Source organism: Physeter macrocephalus, chromosome 2 (assembly GCF_002837175.3).
Source record: "Physeter macrocephalus isolate SW-GA chromosome 2, ASM283717v5, whole genome shotgun sequence".
Lineage (NCBI taxonomy): Eukaryota > Metazoa > Chordata > Mammalia > Artiodactyla > Physeteridae > Physeter > Physeter macrocephalus.
In genome coordinates this window covers 38,967,572-38,989,441 of record NC_041215.1, presented here as the reverse complement: position 1 = coordinate 38,989,441, position 21,870 = coordinate 38,967,572, and the positions used below count along the sequence as shown (strand labels likewise).

General features: G+C 44.5%; 1 protein-coding gene across 1 annotated transcript in view; it reads left to right on the top strand.

The window, feature by feature from the left end:
• The window catches only part of HERC2 (HECT and RLD domain containing E3 ubiquitin protein ligase 2), a 234,930-nt gene that overhangs the window by 99,161 nt on the left and 113,899 nt on the right, over window positions 1–21,870 (top strand). The window contains exons 31-45 of the mRNA XM_024117104.3: window positions 1,056–1,183; window positions 1,738–1,911; window positions 1,986–2,122; window positions 2,233–2,384; window positions 3,049–3,240; window positions 8,276–8,463; window positions 9,572–9,764; window positions 11,086–11,268; window positions 13,177–13,358; window positions 13,887–14,034; window positions 14,115–14,311; window positions 14,551–14,781; window positions 15,637–15,775; window positions 17,189–17,332; window positions 20,163–20,305. Coding sequence (XP_023972872.1) covers window positions 1,056–1,183; window positions 1,738–1,911; window positions 1,986–2,122; window positions 2,233–2,384; window positions 3,049–3,240; window positions 8,276–8,463; window positions 9,572–9,764; window positions 11,086–11,268; window positions 13,177–13,358; window positions 13,887–14,034; window positions 14,115–14,311; window positions 14,551–14,781; window positions 15,637–15,775; window positions 17,189–17,332; window positions 20,163–20,305 — 2,531 coding nt within the window. The remainder of the gene's footprint in view (window positions 1–1,055; window positions 1,184–1,737; window positions 1,912–1,985; window positions 2,123–2,232; window positions 2,385–3,048; window positions 3,241–8,275; window positions 8,464–9,571; window positions 9,765–11,085; window positions 11,269–13,176; window positions 13,359–13,886; window positions 14,035–14,114; window positions 14,312–14,550; window positions 14,782–15,636; window positions 15,776–17,188; window positions 17,333–20,162; window positions 20,306–21,870) is intronic.

Genomic DNA, 21,870 nt, shown 5'->3' with positions numbered 1-21,870 from the left:
CCTTGGTGTCCAGGGTTGTTGTTGGGAATCAGTCACATGGCTACGTGGGGCCTGCATGATTGCTCTCAGCTGCCCAGACTCCATCCAGAGTAGAAACAGGCAGTTGCCGTAAGTCACAAGCTGTCTGGTTACACCGGTAAAGGTGATCCCGTGCCTCAGACACACTCTTCTCAGGCAGAACATGCCAAGGTGTCAGAGCTCAGTTCGCAGGAGCTGGTCAAGAGCCAGTGTTGATGGGGCAGGCCTTTCTTGGGAATTTGCAGGGTTTGAGCAACCCAGACCTGCTGTGTTAATGTTTTATTGCCTAGGTTTATTATTGTGTTGCTTATTATTTATATTATATATTGAGAAGAATGAGACTGAAAACCTTGAAGAGGACCAAAAGTACGGAAGCAACACCACATATCACATTGCAAATTCAATAGAAATTTCTCTGATTAAAAAGACTAACATAGTCAGAGGCATCTAATTGATTCAGTTGCACACTGGTGACAGAACCAATGCACTAGTCCAGAGTGGGCAAACTAGGGTCTGGGGACAAATGCAGCCTACCACTTGCTATGTATCGCCCATGAGCTAAGGCTGGGTTTTGCATTTTTAAATTATTTTTTAAAAAATCAAAAGAAGATTATGATTCATGAAGATTATATGAAGTTTAAATGACAGCATTCATAAATAAAGTTAGCCAGTTTTCATGCTGCAACAGTAGAGTATTTTCAGTAGACTGAAATAGCCTGCAAAGACTAAAATATTCACTGTCTGGCCCTTTATGAAAAAGTTTGCCAACCCCTGGGCTTCCCCTTCTTTAGGCCTTCCCTCCATCGTAACACTGTCACTGTCTTTCTATCCCTGACATGGAGTGGCAAAGTGTTATTACTAGATGTCATGTGAGAATAATTATGATAGTTTTTACTTTTGTAATTTTAGCGCTTGGCAATGATATTTATGTGTTTCTGTGAATAAAATATATCCTTTACCTTCATGCAGATTTAAACATTTCTTAATTTAAAATCATATTTAATGATTGTTATAATGAATGATGTTTGTAAACATAGTTCCTAAGAAGCCAGACTCTACTGATGATGAAGAAAAAATTGGAAACGGAGAGAGTGAAGAAGCTTGCATCTTGCCTCACAGTCCTATAAATGTGGACAAAAGACCCATTACAGTTAAATCACCCAAGGTGAACTATTTTTTGTGATTCTAACACTAGCTGTGTAGAAGCACAACATACTGCAAGGGAATCCACAAATATTGTCGCTTTGTTTTTGAATATACAGTAGAGAGTTTGGTGGTTATTAAAAGTTGTGAGTTACTGCCCCAGTGATGCTTAATGCACTTGACTTATGGTGCCCTGGTCAAACTGATAGCTGGAGAAGTGTTTCCTTTTAGTTTTAGTAGTATATTGTATCATTATTTGTTCACCATTTTCTTCATTCATTCATTTATTCACTCATTCATTAAATGTATCCTTTGTTCCAGAAACTATTAATATGGATGATAATTTAACTTTGCATGTCAGGTTAGCCAATTCCAAAGTATGTAAGCATACAGATTATAAATTCACTTATAAGCCTATTTATGATGTAGTCGTTTTTATCATTAATTAATTACTAAATTCAAAATATTTTACCAATTTAAACCTAGTGGCATTTATTTATATTCAAGTAATTGTTTTAGAGCACATGTTAATATGAATAGGGTTAACTAATGGTGAAACTGGTTTTCCTTTGTCAGGATAAATGGCAGCCACTGTTGAGTACAGTTACAGGTGTTCACAAATACAAATGGTTGAAGCAGAATGTTCAGGGTCTGTATCCTCAGTCAGCACTCCTCAGTACTATTGCTGAGTTTGCCCTTAAAGAAGAGCCAGTGGATGTGGAAAAAATGAGAAAGTGCCTACTAAAACAGGTAAATTTGCTAAGAACATTCTTCTCTATTGGATAATACATAAACACTTAACAGTATGCATTGATGTTTTGCAGTTGGAGAGAGCAGAGGTTCGCCTGGAAGGGATAGATACAATTTTAAAACTGGCAGCCAAAAATTTCTTACTTCCATCTGTGCAGTATGCTATGTTCTGTGGATGGCAGAGACTTATTCCAGAGGGGATTGATATAGGGTAAAACTTTATAATATTTTTTCTTAATTAAGGGAAGCTGTGACAACAAAACATTGTTTTATTGAAGTCTGGCAGTATTCTAAGTAAAATTCTTCATCTTTGTTTGAAAGGGAACCCCTTACTGATTGTTTAAAGGATGTTGATTTGATCCCGCCTTTTAATCGGATGCTGCTTGAAGTAACTTTTGGCAAGCTGTATGCTTGGGCTGTTCAGAATATTCGAAATGTTTTGATGGATGCAAATAACAAATTTAAAGAACTTGGTGAGTTAAAAATCTGACAGTTAAAAGGCTGTATTAAAAATTGCTGTTGATGTCAGTGATCACATCAGCATTATTTCATAGTTTGGCTCTTTATTATATATATTCTGGAAACTTGCAAATTCTTATTTTTTTCTTTGAAGACTTTAATAACTTTGTGCATTAGAATGATAATCTAAGCTGCTTTTTCTCAAATTCTAAACAAAACTTTCAAAATTTGGCAGAAGATACAATCCTGTAGTATCCTAATATAAAGCTTTTGCATTTTAACATTTTCATGTGTATCACTTACACAATCTATCCTAGAATGTGTATCCTATATTAATACATAATTTCCTGGACAGTTTGAGCATCTACAGAGAAGTGGTAGGATTGGTTTTGTGGAAGAGAAGTGAAATATCTCTCTTATATTTGACATGAAATGAGTAAGCCACCAGAGATATTTAGAAGAGCAGTGTGATACGTTTTGTAGACAGATGAAGGTAGCGTATGTAGAGTGATGGTGGTATGATTATTGCAGAGCAATACAGAGCTGCCTGATGTCCACACTCTATGGATATCTGATGAAAAAGACAGACTTATAAAAAAAAATTGTTAATGCTTTCTGCATCGTGTACGTTCTTGCATCCACGCACAAGAAATTTATGTAGGTGCCAATGCTTTTTAGGTATCCAGCCTGTCCCCCTGCAAACCATTACAAATGAGAACCCGTCGGGACCAAGCCTGGGGACGACGCCACAAGCTCGCTTTCTCCTGGTAATGCTCAGCATGCTCACCCTGCAGCACGGTGCCCACAACCTGAGCCTCCTGCTGAACTCTGGCATGCTCGCTCTCACACAGACAGCACTTCGGCTCATCGGTGGGTTGGCATCGCCCTAAGTCCTTTGTGAAAATGCCACGGTTTTGCCTTGATCTCTCTCTCTCTTTTTATAAACTTTTTTTTTATTGTGGTGAAATACAAATAACATAAAATTTACTATTCTAGGTACTTTTAAGTTTATAACTCATTGTCGTCAGTAAGCACATCCACAATGTTGTGCAGGCCTTAATACTATCTAGTTCCATAACTTTTCATCACCCCAAATGCAAACCCATATCCATTTAGCAGTGACTCCTGATTTCCCACTCCCCCAGCTGTTGGCAACAACCAGTCTGCTTTCTGTCTCTATGGACTTGCTCCTTCTGGATATTTCATACAAATGAAATCATACAATTTTAGCCTTTTGTATCTGGCTTATTTCATTTAGCATGTATCAGTACTTCATTTCTTTTTATGGCTAAAAGCTATTATGTGAATATACTGTGTTTTATTTATCCATTCATCCATTGATGGACATTGGCTTGTATCTGCCTTTTGGCCATGGTGAGTAGTGCTGCTAGGAACATTTGTGTACAAGTTTTTGTTTGCACACCTGTTACCAGTCCTTCTGTCATATACTTAGGAGTGGAATTGCAGGGTCATATGGTAATCCTATGTTCAGCTTGCTCAGGAACTGTCAAACTATTCCACAGCAGTATACCATTTTACATTCCCACCAGCAATGGGCCAGGAGTTTCCGTTTCTCCGTGTCCTTGCCAACACTAGTTATTTTCTGATTTTTTTTTTTTTTTTTTAATTAAGGCTACCCTACTTGGCGTGAAGTGATATTTCATTGTGGTTTGTTTTACACTTCACTAATATTGAATGATGTTGAGCCTCTTTACCTGTGCTCGTTGTATATCTAGGAGAAATGTCTGTTCACATCCTTTGCCCATTTTAAAATTGGGTTGTTTGTGTTTTGAGTTGTCTGGGCCCTTTACATGTTCTGGATACTAGACTGTTATCAGTTATGTGATCTGAAGACTTTTTTTTCCCACTCTGGGTTTTGTTTTACTTTGGTGCACAGAAATTTTAAAATTTGATTAAGTCTAATTTATCTGTTATTCTTTTGTTGCTTGTGCTTTTGATGTCATGTTTAAGAAATCATTGCCAAATCCAAGGTCAAGAGGATTACCCATTATGTTTTCCTTAAGTCTTATATTTAGATCTTTGATCCATTTTAAGGTAGATTTTTAATATGGTGTGGGGTAAGGGTTCACTTTATTTCTTTTGGTTATCCAATTGTTCCAGTATCATCTGTTGGAAAGACTCTTCTCAAGTTCTTAGCACCCTTGTCAAAAATCATTTGACTATAGATATTTAAGTGTATTTCTAGACTCTCATTTCTGTTCTTTTGGTCTCTGTTGTCTGTCATTACGCCAGTCCCACACTGTTTTGAACACTGTAGCTTTGTGGTAAGTTTTGAAATCGATAAGTAAGTCCTTCGACTTTGTTTTTCTTTCTCAAGATTATTTTGGGTCCCTTGCATTTCCATATGACTTTCAGGTCTGGCTTTTCCATGTCTGCAAAAAAGGCCATGGGGGTTTTCTAGGGATTGTATTGAATCTGTAGATCCTGTTGGGGAGTACTGCCATCTTCATAATATTAAGTCTTTCATTCCATAAATATGAGATAGCTTTATTTTTATTTAGGTCTTTCATTTCTTTGAGCAGTATTTTATAGTTTTATTGTCATCAGGGTAATGCTGGCCTCATAGAGTGAGTTAGGAAGTAGTTGCCTCCTATTCTGTCTTTGAAAGGGTTAGAGAATTGGTGTTAATTCTTCTTTAAATGTTTGGTAGAATTCACCAGTTAAGCCATCTTGCCCTGGGTTTTTGTTGTTGTTGAGAGGTTTTTGGTTACTGATTCAATCTCTTCACTTGTTTTAGGTCTATTCACATTTTCTATTTGTTCTTGAGGCAGGTAATTTCCATGTTTTTAGGAATTTTTCCATTTCATCTAGGTTAGCTAATTTATTGGTGTACAGTTGTTCATAGTGTGGTCATAATTCTTTTTAATTCTGTAGGATCAGTGGCAGTGTCCCCACTTTTTCTGGTTTTAGTGATTTGCATCTTCTCTTTTTTTTTTTCGTTAATCTACCTAAAAGTTTGTCAATTTTGTTGACATTTTTCAAAAAAACAACTTTTGGTTTTATTGATTCTGTTGTTTTTCTATTTTCTATTTATCTCTGCTCTAATCTTTATTATTTCCATCTTTCTGCTAACTTTGGGTTTACTTTGTTCTTGCTTTTCCACTTCCTCCAGGTGTAGTTAAGTTATTGATTTGAGATCTTCTTTTTTTACTGTGTGCATTTATAGGTTTAAATTTCCCCCTTAGCACTGATTTTGCTGCATCTCATAAGCTTTAGTATGTTGTGTTTTTGTTTTCATTTGTCTCAAAGTATTAATTTCTCTTGTGATTTTTGTTTCTTCGGCTGGTTGTTTAAGTGTGTGTTATTTAATTTCCACATATTTGTGAATTTTCCAGTTTTCCTTCTGTTGTTAATTCCTAGTTTCATTCCATTGTGGTCCGAGAAGATAATTTATATGATTTTACTTATTTCAATTTATTGAGACTTGTTTTGTGGCCTAACATACCATTTCTCCTGGAGGGTGTTGTTCTCTGTGTCCTTGAGAAGAGTGTGTGTCTTCTGCTGTTTTTGTGTAGAATGTGTCTTCTGCTCTTTTTGTGTAGAATGTCTCTACATGTCTGTTAGATCTGATTGGTTTATAATGTTTTTTGCCTGAAATTTTGAGATACTGCAGGGCCAGTATTCCAAATCCAAATGAAAGAGCAGGGCTTTCCTAAGCTCTTTGATTTTGTCAGTCTTTGTGCCCACACGACCCATTCAGAAATATGCGCCATACTGTCAGTCAGCATCTGATTTCTGCAGACCTCATTAGCAACTAAAAATTGTTTTTAAAAATCTTGAAAGTGTATTTCCATCTAGAAATTGCCTTTCTTTTTCCGTTGTCTCCCGTTTTTCCAGAGACTCCAGTAGGTAAAAGTCATAGCACAAATTATTAATTATGGGGGCTTCCTCTGTTAACAGTACTCAAGAGTTTAAATTCCAGTCTGCCTACTGGCTGCAAAAAGCCAGGGAGTTGTGTCCAATGAATACACATCTATCTTTGTTGCTTTCTCTGATCAAGGTGATTTCTCTTTCATACAAGAAATTATAAGCATATGTTTTATATTAATTTTTATGTATACATCTACATACAATAGCCACAAAATACAAAGACACTTAAAAAAAAAAGCCACTTAAAAAAGGATTCTCCTGGGCTTCCCTGGTGGCGCAGCGGTTGCGCGTCCGCCTGCCGATGCAGGGGAGCCGGGTTCGCGCCCCGGTCTGGGAGGATCCCACGTGCCGCGGAGCGGCTAGGCCCGTGAGCCATGGCCGCTGGGCCTGCGCGTCCGGAGCCTGTCCTCCGCAACGGGAGAGGCCACAGCAGAGGGAGGCCCGCATACCACCAAAAAAAAAAAGATTCTCCTTTTTTTCTTATTGCAAGATGTAAAACAGCAGCAAATTCAGCATTTACAGGGTTAACATTATAGCTGCCAGGGGAGATCCCAGATGGAATGCAGCCCCTGCCCCTTCTGGGGCCTCACTGAGGCACTGCCAGGCTGAAGAAAAGACTATTTTCCCTCCAGTTTATCTAAAGCTTTTACTCCAGACCTGGGAATTGAATAACCCTTTTTTTCTCCCTCTTGGAGGAGAGTGGAACGCCAACTTTACATTTTTGACCCACCCAAGCCCATCTTTGGGAATGTTTGGGGCACTTTTTCCTCTTACCTGGAGACAGAACAAAGACCACAGGGTTACCAGGGATGTGCTTTCCCCTCAGTCCAGCAAGCTGGCTCCTGGGGTTGAATTTACTGTTTTCAAATACACTGGTAAATTTTATTTCTCACTGCTGACAGGTCAGCTTCTGTTTTATACTGTGGGTGGTTCCGTGGCCACCAGGGAGCAAATGTTCATCATGTCCCATCCCTTCATTCTTCCATGTACTGAACAATGCTTTTGCAGTATCTCAGTGACTCAGGCTTGTTCTAGAGAATCCCGTTGCTGTCATCCCTGTGTCAGGGTCCCCAAGACCACCCCCAGTTTTAATGATTTGCTAGCAAGCCTCACAATACTCTAGATATAGTCATACTTAGGGCTAAAGTTTATTACAGTGAAAGAATAGAAAGCAAAATCAACGATGGCATATGGGCAAAGTCTGGGAGAAACTAGACACAAGTCCTCTCCCAGTGGAGACCCACAGGGTGCACTTAGTTCCCCCAGCAAAGAGTCGTGACCACACATGTGAAGTGTTGTCTTCACATGCAAAGTGTGGAGACTCATGCCCTGTGCGTTCACTGGGGCAGGTCATGCAGGCATCTTTGCCTGGCACTTGAGTAAGTTTCAGGCCCCCCAGAAGGAAGCAGCTTTCAGCAGAGACCGTGTTGTTTGAGCAGACAGTTTAGGCACAGGGATGCATTCTTGGCAGGTAGGGGATGGTGGGAGCCCGCGCGAAATCCGGGTCCCAGAGGCCAGTTGATGGCCAACTTGCAAACAGGCTTCCTAGGGACAGCAGTATCAGGCCTGCTCTGTCAGCTCTTTTCTTTACAGTACCGTAATTAAAGTGTGTTAATTTCTCACACTGTTAAACATTTAGGTGGTTATTTTTTGTTTTTCTGTTCTAATAAAAATATGAGTGATGAGTGTCTGTCTAATAACTTAAAATCATTTTGTGTTTTGGAGTGGGGCATAACTCCTAGAAATAGAGTAAATGTCTTTCCTGAGAATTTTTATATCTTTTACATCTTCTGATACACATATTTATATATTTTGCCCTCCACTTACCTTTTTAAAAATTTTAGTTCTCATCAGTAAATTTTTCATGTATTTGTTGTATAGGTAAAAAAATATACCATGGGTTCTTTAAAATTATTATCTTCATTAATATGTAATATTTTTTAAAAAACATATATCAAGATTAGGAAATTGTAACTACTTATTGGCTCATCTGCTGTTTTTGATGCTCTGATAGGCCCTAGTTGTGATAATGTTGAAGAAGATATGAACTCTTCCGCCCGAGGAGCTTCTGCCACAGTTTTGGAAGAGACACGGAAAGAAACAGCCCCGGTACAGCTCCCAGTTTCAGGGCCAGAGCTGGCCGCCATGATGAAGATTGGAACCAGGGTCATGAGAGGCGTGGACTGGAAATGGGGTGATCAGGTACTTAGAGGTTTGACTTAAACACATTAGCCATATGTTAGTCACCTTCTGCTCATCCTGCCTTGCATGCTGTGAGTAGGTGGAAACCAGAAAAAATACCCACCTCACTCAAGGACATGTGTGATTGACAGGTGATGTAGTTGTTGATTTCCGGGCAGGTGAATAGAATCTCAAAACCAGTAGAGAGTAGCAGCGGCCTGCTGTAGGGCCCTTGAACAGGATCAAGTCTGTGAGAAGCGGCGACTCTTTTCAGGAAACTCCTGGCATAGGCTCGACTTGAGGTGCAGCCCAGAGCAAGCGGGAGAGGGGGCAGGAGAGAGTAACCCTCATCTGAATAATCATGTCGTGACAGCTCTGACACTGCCTCTGTGAGCTCATGGCCGTGTGCGGTAAGGTGTCCTGACCCAGTGGCTACAGGCGCCTGCTTGGGTGGCGCCCGTCTTTGCGCTTCTCCCCCAGCACTGTGCTCCTATGTCTCTGTCGGGTCGCCCCAAGCAGAGGTCAGCGGCTGGGCTCTGCGCCGGTACTGGAGCCACTAGCTGAGGACAGCGCTCGCCCTTCTGTGATGTGAAGCGTTCTTGTCATGTCCAGGTTTTCTCAGCCTCACTCTTAAGCACATGCCTCCTGAGAATCATCTCAGAAATCAGAGTGACTGGAACAGGTAGCAGCATCCTAAAAACAGCTTCTCCTCATAGAAATGAGAGGTAGAGGTTCACTCTCAGATCTGGGGGAAAACTGAAGAACGAGAGGCAACGAGGAGATACTGGTGCTTGTTGGAGGTTCCTGACCTCGTGAAGCCCCAGGAGGGGTTGAGGGGGCCGAGGAGCAGGGTGGCAGGACCAGGCTGGAAAGTCAGGTCTCTGCATTGGCTTAGAGAGCATGCTAATTGAGGTGGTACTTCCCCTGCTCACCTGTTTGGTAAAGGATTGGGAGCAGGTTAGTCCTGGTGTTCACTTTACAGTGATGATGTGAGCTGGGCCTGTAGGTGGGTTTGCAGCCCCTGTGGACTCGGGGGCTGGGTCCAGTGCTGCAGCCACCCTTACAGACAGTGTTCCTGTGACAGACAGGCCCGCACACCTTTAACCAGTCTTTGCTTTGGCTTCCTCAGGATGGACCTCCTCCTGGCCTCGGCCGCGTGATTGGTGAGCTTGGAGAGGATGGCTGGATCAGGGTCCAGTGGGACACAGGCAGCACCAACTCTTACAGGATGGGGAAGGAGGGGAAGTACGACCTGAAGTTGGCGGAGCTTCCGGCCTCTACGCAGCCCTCGGCAGATGACTCGGACACGGAGGACGACTCTGGTGGGTGCCCGGGGGACCTGGCAAGCTGTGGGTTGGCTGCCCGTCCTTTCATCTGGGAGTGAGAGAGGCGCTCTGTAGCTCAGGCTTTCCCTGAAGGTCTGGTTGACAGGCCCCAGGTGATTCTGAGGGACTTGACTCCCCATTTCGCCTCGGATTCAGTGGGGGGGCGGGGTGAGGCAGTGGGGCGCTTGCTGTGTCCTCTCCTCTGGTGGGCCTCCTGGTGTCCCTGAACCTGTTCCTGGAGTTGCGGGCATTGCCTCACCGTGCCCTGAGCATGTGTTCTTCCTTCTTTCACCTTCCCCCCCCGAGGCCCTTCCCTCAGAATGTGGCACATAACGTGGAATTAGTCAGTACTTTACTGCCTTAGAGAAAGTGAGGGTGAGAACTTAGAGTGACCTCAGAAAGTTAACCCTGTAAGGAGAGGTAAGGCTGCGGGAGGAGGGCTTCATGACATTTTTTGAGACACATCTGAAAGACCATGGGATGCCGATCTTGGTGAGACTGTCTAGGAGGCTGGCACTGATTCTTGGGGCTCAGGCGTCTGCTGTATGCGTAGCATGGCAGGCTCCCAAGGTCACTCTTATGGTTAGGAGAGGAGACCCAAGAGGCTGAGCTCACTCGAGAAGGGGTGGCGTGGAAGGTGGCAGAGGCTGTGTTCTGTGCCCATCGCATGTGCAGGCTGCTCCATGCATGTCAGATGTAAACGGATGACCCCTGTCTTGGGCATGTTAGGAGGAGCATGCGGGAAGCTGTGTGGCCCTGCCTAGATAGCTGGTGCTGGTTTGTTATCACTGTATCCGACAGTGTCCAGGCCAGGTGTCCCTCCTCCCAGCTCTCTGCCTGGGGGCTTCGCTTGTGAAGTTGGGCCCTGAGCAGGGCAGGCCAGGTGACAGAGAGGTGGCCCAGTCGTGTCTTCCTCATCCAGAGGCTGATGACCTGGACGTGTGAGCACCAGGCTCTGCCTCCTTGGAGGCGGGGCCACCTCATCGTCGTTGGGGCATAGCCAACTCAGCAGCAGCCAGCTTTTGACATCTGATAAGTTGGATCCTTGAAATCGTTTTAGTGCTTCTGAGCTGTATGCTGAGATTGCTTTAAAAATTTAACTGTAATTTAAAAGGCTTGTTTCCTTTGAGTAAGGTGGGGCCAGAGCTGATTAGGGTGAGCATTTGTGCATCCTGAATTCCGTCTTTAATTGCAAAGAGCTGCTTCCCTTTCCACAGTAGGAAAAGAAGAATGTGATATTAAATTCCTTAAGTTACATGCAGGGACATTTTCCAGTTTATTTGGGAGTATAGTTCCTTATTGTGATTCTTTTTTTCAGAAGCTGAACAAATTGAAAGGAACATTCACCCCACTGCAGTGATGCTTACCAGCACTGTTAATTTACTGCAGACTCTTTGTCTTTCTGCTGGAGTCCATGCTGAAGTCATGCAGAGCGAAGCCGTCAAGACTCTGTGTGGGCTGCTGCGAATGTTGGTGGAGAGTGGAACGACAGACAAGACATGTATGCAGTGGACAGTTGTGGGCCCCAGAGTCAGAAGTGGGCTGTGGATTTGTCATGTGTTTGTGTGTGTGTGTGTGCGTGTGGGGGAGTGTGGGTGTGTGTGTCCGTGTCATAGGGCTGCTGCTGTAACGAATTGCCACAAACATGGTGTATTAGTTTGCCTGAGCTGCCACATCAAAGTACCACAGTCTAGCAGCCTCAATAACAGAAATTTATTTCTTCACAGTTCTGGAGGCTAGAAGTTCAAGATCAAGGTGTCAGCCGGGCAGGTTCCTTCTGAGGACTCTGAGGGCAGGAAGGATCTGTCCAGGCCTCTCCCCTAATTTCTGATGGTTTGCTGGCAATCTTTGGTGTTCCTTGGCTTGTAGATCTCTGCCCTCATCTTCACATGGCATTCTCCCTGTGTGTGTCTGTCTCCAAATTTTCCCTTTTTATAAGGACATCAGTTACATTGGATTAAGGATGCACCCTAATCTAGTTTAACCTCATCTAAACTAATCACATCTGCCATGGCCCTGTTTCCAAATAAGGTTCCATTCTGAGGTAGTAGGGGTTAGGACTAGGACTGAACACAGTTCAACCCTTAACAGTGGGTTAAAGCAACAACTTCATTCTCTCAGAACTCTGGATGCCAGAAGTCCAAAATCAAGGTGCCCTCAGGCCTGTGCTCCCTCCGAACACTCCAGGGGAGGGCCCCGCGTTTTCTCTTTGAGCTTTGGTAGCTCCAGTGTTCCTTGGCTTGTGGCCACATCATTCCAGTTTCTGTCTCATCTTCACTTGGATGCCTCCTCTGTTCTTTTCTGCCTCTTATAAGGGCTTTCATTGGATTTGGGGTTCACCCTAATCCAGTATAATGTCATCTCAATTCTTACCTTACTTACATCTGTGAAGAGTTTATTTCCAAATAAGGTCATGTCTGAGGTTCTGGGTGAAGGTGAATTTTGGGGGATACAATTCAGCCTACAAAAGTGTTTTGAGTATGTGAATGTGAGTATGTGTAAGTGTGGGAGAAGTTGAAGAAGTGAGTGGAGCAAACGTGTGTGTGTACGTGTGCAGGTTTGAGTGCATGTGTGTATGTACACGTGAGTGTGAGTTTGAGTGAGACTGAGTGTGGGTGTGGATGTGTGTAACTGGGTATGTGTGAGTGATTGTGAGTGGCCGTGAGAGTGCGTGCCTGAGACGTGCTGGGGTGCGAGTGCCTGTGCATGCGTGTGGGTGAGTGTGCCTGAGTATGGGAGAGAGCATGTCTGAAGGGTGGTGTCCCTGGAGGCCTGGAGAGCAGGAGGGCTGGGCCGTGGGAGCTGAGGAAGGGGAGCCGGTCCGGGATCTGAGTAGGTCACGTGGCGTGGCCCCCCCTCAGGGCCTCTGCCAGCCAGGAGGGCTCGGAAGCCCCAGCTGTCCACTCGTGGAGACCCCGGGAGGAGCAGATAGGGTCATGCTCTCGGCAGAGTCAAAGCCGGTAAACTAAACCCTGCGAAAACCTCTTATTCTCATTCTACTATCGTAGCCTCCTTAAACTTGGATTGGAAATTTATGATGCAGATCAAATATAAACAAGCTCATGGGGGATATTTAAAACGTGAGATTTACAAACCATACTAGATGTCCTCCCACAGATAACTGCTATTGAATCGTGAATTGTTTTCCGACTGTTTAGAGACAGTAAGTAGATGAAATTCCTTAGCGAGTTTGAGTTGCTCCATGTACCTTAGAGATTTTTAAAATGTAAAGTGTTCCTTGAGCGAAGTCGCAAGTCCCCCTGTTCCTCTCACTTGGAATAATGGAAACTGTAGCATATTTGTAAAGGAGCTTATTACTGAAAGCAACGTGATGTAGGTAAGTTAAAAGTTGTCCTGGGCATTTATTTCTGGAATTGGGGTACCAAGCTGGTCTGTCTTGCTCCGGCAGCCTCCCCCAGCAGGCTGGTGTGCCGGGAGCAGCACCGGAGCTGGTGCACCCTGGGCTTCGTACGCAGCATCGCCCTCACGCCGCACATGTGCGCCGCCCTCAGCTCCCCGCCCTGGATCGCGCTGCTCACGAAGGTCGTGGAGGGACACGCGCCTTTCACCGCCGCCTCGCTGCAGCGGCAGGTAACTGTGCCGCCAGACTGATCCCCGCTCGGCGTGAGTTTTGGGACTGTGGGAGCCCCGTCAGAGGTGGCGTCGAGCTGGCCATCGTCATTAGGTGCCTGAGGGCAGAAAAGAACTGGAACTAACACAGTAGATTTTCTGGAGCTCAGAGGCTGAGGAAATTGATTATTTTAAATTGATTAGTTGTTAAACCTTAGTTGACTTGCTTTTCTATGAAGTGATAAATCCTACCAGCCGCTCTGACCTACTTCACAGGAGTTGTGGTATAATTGTCTTGAGAAGAATTAAACCAAAAGGAATTATTTTTTAATTAAATGAATATCTGCATGTGTAATGTAGCTTATTTTTTAACCTCTGATAATCCATATCACTAATCAACTTGGATGTAATTATCTTGCTGTAAAATAATGAATATTAGAATTTTCACATGATTAATTGTGTTACAGGGACAAAAAATAAAGTAAAATCTCCTAATCTGTCTGACAGTGGCTTTCTTTAATGCTCGCTGTTTTCAATTGCCCTTATCAGATCTTAGCTGTACATTTACTGCAAGCAGTACTTCCGTCGTGGGACAAGACGGAAAGGGCGAGGGACATGGAGTGCCTTGTGGAGAAGCTGTTTGGTTTCCTGGGGCGCTTGCTCACCACCTGCTCTTCAGATGTCCCGTTCCTCAGAGGTGGGCAGCTCTCCCCCTTACCGGTGTCCTGGGTAAGCGAGCAGGGCATCACGAGGCCCTCCTTCGCGTGTTTCCTGCAGAATCCACGCTGAGGAGGCGGAGGGCCCGGCCGCAGGCCTCCCTGACCGCCACGCACAGCAGCACGTTGGCGGAGGAGGCGGTGGCGCTGCTCCGCACCCTGCACTCCCTGGGCCAGTGGAACGGACTCATCAACAAGTACATCAACTCGCAGCTGCACTCCGTCACCGCTGGCTGCGCGGGAAAGCCGGCGGAGGGGGTGGGTGCCACACTGCCTTTTCACAGCTGCTAGTTTTTCTCTGTAGAATGCTGATTTAACTTTCAAATTACCTTTTTAAATGCTGTGTATTTTGTTCAAGGATGTATTTTAAAATATTTTTTACTGGAAAAAGTTATTGAGGAAACTAACATAAAAGTGAATTCGGCTTAATTGCAAGTGTGTAGGAGACAGGCAGCCCCTGGGCTCTCGTCTACAAGCTTGCTGTCTGTCTGCATTAGGCTCTGTTAGAGGACTACTTTCCTGACTCTGAGACCCCTGAGGTGGGGGGCCTCATGGCAGTCCTGGCTGTGATTGGAGGCATTGACGGTCGGTTGCGACTAGGGGGACAAGTCATGCATGATGAGTTTGGAGAAGGCACCGTGACTCGCATCACCCCGAAGGGCAAAATCACCGTGCAGTTCTCCGACATGCGGACGTGTCGCGTTTGCCCACTGAATCAGCTGAAGCCAGTAGGTGAACTTGTGTTCGGGTTACTAGGTAATGAGGCAAAGGGGTTTTATACTAGACCTGGGAAGAACTTGATTCTTGTAGTTTAGGTTGGCCTTCTAGGAAGCTACCCAACTTGAGGAAAACCATCTATCTTTCTTCCTTTGATTAACAGGGCCTATCTCACAGGGTTGTATATAGATTAGTAGTTCATGTGTCTTATTTTAGCCTCAAAAGACATGAAAGGGCATTAGCAATTTAGAGGGTCCTGTGTAAGTATAAGTTAGTTTTATTTATTTCAAAATGTGAATTTATGAAATTTATTTTTTATTGAACGACTCAACTTTCAAAAAAACCTAAAAATGACTCCTTTAAAAAAATGATCTTTTTTTCATGTTGAAAATGCTTAATGACTGGGTTGAGTGACATGACTTATGTAGCAGCTACTGTCGTCTTAAATCTGTGAATTAGGGATCCATAGGAAAAGTGAGTGATTTATAATACTTTGATGTAACCTGAGTGCAGTTTGCCTATATCTTTCAATAAAATACTGTTTTTGATTATTATAGGAATATATGCATGTTGTAGAAAATTTGAAATGTATAGAAAATACTTAAGAAGTTAATAAACTACCACCACGATGTAATTATTGTTTAACAAGTCGGTAAAGAAAAAATTAATTTAGGTAAAATTTACTATATATGTAAGCCTTTATCTTGCCTTTGGGGTCATCTTTTTAAAATTATTTTCAGATCTAGAAAGACTTACGAATATGTGTGTTACTTCAGAATTAAGACTCATAGTTACGATAACTTGCAGAACATTCACGTGTCTTTCTCGTTGGACGCGCTTTGAAGGTGTCTGTGCTCCCTCTCCAGCTCCCTGCTGTGGCGTTCAGCGTCACCAACTTGCCCTTCACAGAGCCCATGCTCTCGGTCTGGGCTCAGCTGGTGAACCTCGCTGGAAGCAAATTGGAAAAACACAAAATAAAGAAGTCACCTAAACAGGGTTTTGCAGGTCAGTACATGCCCTTCGTGATGAAACAGCTACAGTCTTAACTAGTGTCGTCTGGACAGTGTTTGTTGTTTTGTCAGAGCAAGTTCTGTCACTGCTGAAGTCTTTGGGTTCAGATGGATGGCCATTGGTTGAGTGATGGTGGGTGTGGAGATGAGAGTGTGTGATGCAGAGAGTGATGCCCTGGCGGGGGTGGCACCTGAAGAGCCCCAGGCCTCCCTGCCTCCTGGTGCCAGCGTTATTCTGCGCATACTTTTTGAAGAGGAGTCTGTGTTCTTCCCCCTCCCCATTTACCCCTGGCCTCTTCACAGCCATACCTAGCAGGGCCTGTGTGTTTGGACCCGCCTCGCTTGGTGTCTGGATGCTGGCCGCCCGTCGAAGGCCAAGGCCACTCGTGCTTGAACTCTTCCTCTTCCACTGCTCACTGGGCTCTCCCTACATTACCCCGCACATATTCTTTGAGAGTTCTTCCCCCTGGCTGGTGTTTGCACACTGGAAATCCTTGTGGTTTCATCCATAACTTCTCGATCTTTCTGCCCACTCCTCTTGAGTTTTCTCACCCATCTCTCCCCATTCCTGTAATTGCTGCTGCAGCGTTTATGATGGTAAACACCTTTAACTCTGGATCTCCCGTTCACATCTCTGGCTAGAGGGCCAGGTGCATGTAAACCACAGCATGTCAACAATTCAACTAACTTTGTCCCTTAGCCAGTGTTTCCTGTCCCAGTGAATAAACCTGTCTGCCAGGTGTTCGAGCTTGGTGCCCCAGTGGCACCTCTGGCTCTTCCTGTGCCCTCCCATCCCACATCCCCACGTCCCCATGCTGCCTTCCATTGCCTCCAGCATGTCCTGCTGTGGAACGCTGCTGCTGTGACTGTAGTCTGGCTCTCCTTGTGGTCTGCCTACCATCCTTGTGGTGGCTTCCCTGGTCTGTTCCTCAGTCCGCCCATGGACATCACTGCAGTCATTTGTTTAGATAAGATTCTGTAGGGTGCGATGATTTTGATGAGTTAGAGAACTGTATGCTGTATCTGACAAAAGTGTCTCATAGGCGTCTTGGGAAGACAAGGCGAAAGCATTTTATTTGTGATGTAGGCATCTGGTTGAAATTTCAGCAGTTTGGGAAATATTTGATTATACTGGCAATAGCTAACATGGTTCTAACTGTGTTAAACTGTCTAATACTCACCCCATCCCGAGGTAATGCATGGGGAGCGGGAAAGGGAGAAGACATGAGGGAGGTAGAGGATGCTTACCCACAATACTGGGAAAGGCAAGTCCTACATTATGGACAGGCTTTGACATGGTCAGCTGAGTCCCTCAGGGCAGTGCCTTCCTCAAGGCTGTACAGCTGCTGAAGGGGGAGAGCCCAGGCAGCGTGTTCCATTCCTGCTGAGTCCTTTTTTTTCCCCACAGGACAAGTAGACTTGGACCTGCTGAGGTGCCAGCAGCTAAAGCTGTACATTCTGAAGGCGGGCCGTGCTCTGCTTTCCCACCAGGACCAGCTCAGGCAGATCTTGTCTCAGCCAGCTGTTCAGGAGGCTGCAGCTGCTCATACAGGTATCTTTTTAAGGAGCCCTTTTGAATCTGTCAGAAAGGCAGATACTCCAATAGGAAACAGGCAAGGGACATGAACAGGCAGTGCATAAAAGGGGAGGTACAGATGGCTTCTACATGTACAAGGAAGATGTGCAACCTGGCTAGTAATTGACGAAAAGTGATAGACAAAGCCTGAGGGGATTTGGTGGGGAGGGAGGGAAAACAGTGCTCTACTGCCTCGCTATTTAAAGTGCGGCCCGAGGACCAGTAGCATTGATGGCACATAGGAACATGTAGAAATGTGGACGCTCAGGCCGCACCCCAGAGCTAAGAAATCTGCATTTTTAACAAGGCCCTAAGGTGGTTCATATGCACGTAAAGTGGCACTGTTCTAACACTTTGCTAGTGGGAATTTAAGTTGGTACAACCATTTAATGGGCATTTGAGGAAATCTTAGACTTCCAAATGCATACACACGCATATCTGTATCTGTATATCCATTGATTAGCAAGTCATCTTCTGGGAATTTATCACATGAAAAGGTGTGGAGATGCGGGTTTACAGATGCTCATTATGGCTTTTTTGTTGGTATTGTTTTTGTGATGAAAACTGGAGACACCTAAATGCCCATTATTAGGTGGGGTACTCATGCAGTGGAATACCATGGCGCCATTCACAATGGTGATATATATATATGTTAATGCCATGGAAACTTGAAAATGATAAACAAAAAAGCTCATTGCTATGTATATCTGTTTGTAGATTTGCCATAGATTCATCTGCTTACCAAAATAGTGACAGTAGAATTTCAGCTGACTTTATTTTCTATGTACTCTTCTGTATTACCTCAATTTTCTGGAATGAGTTCATATCACTTTGAATAGGAAAAAAACCAAAGCTATGAAATATTTTTTGATTATCTATTATTGAAAGACATTGTGTTAAATATTATGGGGAACAAGATAGTCCTTGTTTATGATTTTTTACACTCTGGTGTGAGGGTGGGGATAGAAAATGGATGCAGATGGCTCTGTCCAAGGTACGGGCCTGTGTGCTGTAAGACATGTGAGCACAGGTTCACAGGCATCTGAGGGCTGGAGAGAGCAGCCTCAGAAGTGTGTGGCAGACTCTGGGTGCAGGGTACTGAGACGTCTCCGTCCCACGGCAGGAGATGGTGGGAGCCCAGGCATAAGCAGTAAGTATGTGGGTACTGAGCTTTGTAATGAGCTCAGGGTTTATCAAGGACTGTGGGACTAAAGCTGGAGAGGTCAGTTGAAGTCATGTGGTAGAGTGCCCTGACTACCAGAATGAGAGGTAAGGCTGACTGGGAAAGCTGTGGCAGCGCCTGTCATGACAAGGATTGATATTGAGGAAGATGAATACATACGCTAGTGAGTTATAGGAGTATTTGAAACAGGAGATCATGGAGATGGGGGCAGTTGTGTCAAGTGATAAGGTGTCTTCCAGGGGAAGGTATGAAAAATGGAAAGAAGGAATCAGTAGACACTGTGATGGTGTAGTCTTTTAGATGATATCTTTTTGGAAAACTAGTGAAAAGTCAAAGATGGCTAATGTTTCAAGCTTGAGTTATAGGGAGGATAGGGAGGAGGGCTGTTGACAAAAACTAGAAAGCCCAGTGGTGTTTCGTTTTGTTTCCTAGACTTCAGAGGGCATTATGAATTTAATTATAACATGCTGAATATGAGGTAAATCTAATGAAAGTGCAGATTCATTCCGTATTAGACATTAGGGACCTTGAAGATAATCCACAGTTGTATTAGAAGATCAGGAACCAGAGCCCAGGGAATTGGATTGGCTGTTCTGTGGTCACCCCGATGAGCTATGGCAGCGCTGAATCAAGATTACCATCCCACGCTTGGGGCAGATCAAGGACTCCAGATGGAGCTGTCTAGAACAGGGCTTAAAAAACCCACCACGAGACTTCCCTGGTGGCGCAGTGGTTGAGAGTCCGCCTGCCGATGCAGGGGACACAGGTTCGTGCCCCGGTCCGGGAGGATCCCACGTGCAGTGGAGCGGCTGGGCCCACGAGCTGCTGAGCCTGCGCGTCCGGAGCCTGTGCTCCGCAACGGGAGAGGCCACAGCAGTGAGAGGCCCGCGTACCGCAAACAAAACAAAACAAAACAAAACAAAAAAACAGAAAACCCACCACAGCCACCTGTTTTATAAAGTTTTATGGGAACATAGCCGCACCTGCTTGTTTACATGTCATCTCTGGCCGCTTTCACACTTCAGTGGCAGAGTTGAGTAGTTGTGACAGACCCTGTGGTCGGTAAGCCTAAACTGTTTACTTTCTGGCACTTCGAGACGATTTACAACCTCTGGTCTAGAGGATTAGTTGAAATTGTAACCAAACCTGGCTATCGGTGGTCCCAAGGCAAACAAGAAGTGCCAGACACCTCACCCGAAGCTGCTCAGATTACAACAAAAGACATCACCCTGACCACACGTCATATTTGGAATTGGTGTCAGTTTATAGTCTGAACAAGGGTTAACAGAAAAACCAGGGCTAGAGATACAAACTTGGGAGTGTTCATAGAAGGGGTTTCTGGAGCAATGAGTGAGCACCAAGGTGGAGAAGGTTAAGAACTGGACCAAGGGCAGGAATCTGGGAGGTAGCTTTGGTTGGCTCTAAAGACACAGACAGATGAACTAAAGAAGGACTGAAGCCAAAAAGCAGGGAGTGGAAAAAGCCTTGAAGATTTTGGTTATCTGATGATTGATGAGGTAGAAATGATACCTGGTTTAACATGCTCAATGCACTATCTTTTGTAGTAAGGAGATGTTTGCTGTTGAAAATACAGTGTCATCCATATTTTGTTTTTAAATTCAGATGATGGAGCGGCCGCATCCCCTGACCTTGGGGACATGTCTCCTGAAGGGCCACAGCCCCCAATGATCCTCTTGCAGCAGTTATTGGCCTCGGCCACCCAGCCGTCTCCAGTGAAGGCCATATTTGACAAACAGGAGCTTGAGGTACAGTCAGTAGCCTTGGCAATTTTAATCCAGTGCATTAGATTGTGAACAGCTTTTTTTCCCTAAATGTGTATTTTCTTAAGGATATAGTCTGAATTTTAAATGATATGCCAGAGTAATTCTTAGGACTAGGTAGGTTTTAACCATGTTTGTCATAGAATATTACAATACTAGTTAGAGAATGAATGAGTTAAAGTTTAATCTTATTTAAAGTTTCTGTGAATTATTTGTAAAAATTAACTAGATTCAGCATTTGGGTTAATGCTCAAATATTCATGGAGGGATCTTTTTCCAGGAAATATTATTATTGAAAGAGCCCCATTAGACCTAGGAATATGGCGCTTGCTCATTTTTTTCACTCACGCCAAAGCCTGTCTTGAACATGCCTTGTTGCTGCCAGGCTCTCAGCCAACACCCTGTTTTGGAGCATGTACACTGCACTGCATACTCAGGGATGGGGCTGTGGGCATGTTCCCATAGAAGAGACTGACATCTGACCAGGTCTAAGCGTGATGGGAACTTTCATGGCCCACCACGTGGAGGACTAGATATTTTAAAAAATACTTCTTGCTTTGTACTACATCAAAAATTCTGGACAAAATATCAAAGAAAAGAACAAAACCTTGGGGGCTTTCCTGGTGGCGCAGTGGTTAAGAATCCTCCTGCCAGTGCAGGGGACACGGGTTCAAGCCCTTGTCTGGGAAGATCCCACATGCCGCGGAGCAACTAAGCCCATGCGCCACAACTACTGAGCCTGCGCTCTAGAGCTCGTGAGCTGCAGCTACTGAGCCCGCGTGCTGCAACTACTGAAGCCTGTGTGCCTAGAGCCCATGCTGTGCAACAGGAGAAGCCACTGCAATGAGAAGCCCACGTATCGCAACTGAGAGTAGCCCCCACTTGCTGCAAGTAGAGAAATCCCGCGTGCAGCAGCGAAGACCCACACAACCAAAAATAAATAAATACATTAAAAAAAAGCACACTCAAAAACCAAAACCGTGAGTGCTCAATTTGGCAGGCAGAAAATACCGTAGTAGAAATCCTCAGAGACTAAGACCCTGTGGGGAGCCAAGATCAAGAGTGAGCTAGGAAGCTGGTGGGGGGCAAAGGGAGAAGGCAGGAAATGTTGGACACAGGGGCAGCAGGAGAGGAGGGTGCTGGGCCATCTCCAAGTAGGCCTGAATGCCACCTACTCCTTAGGTCTGAAAACTTGAGATGGAAGATCAAGTTAAAGTTGCTGCAAGGCTGTGTTGCCAGTCACCTATCACATAAACACAGGGCACTGAGCAATGAAGAGGGTGTTGGGCAGATGCACCCCAGAGCCATGCTGGGAGGTGCCCAGTGTTACGGGGAAACATAAGACTCGGAGGAAACAAGGAGACCTAGAGTTGTCCTTTAAGAACTGGGAAGGGCTACTGTACCAGACAGAGAGCTTCCATTGCTTTGTTTCCATTGATTCTGATGGAAATTCAGCTGACATTCTTTTTTTTTTTTAAACATCTTTATTGGAGTATAATTGCTTTACAATGGTGTGTTAGTTTCTGCTTTACAACAAAGTGAATCAGTTA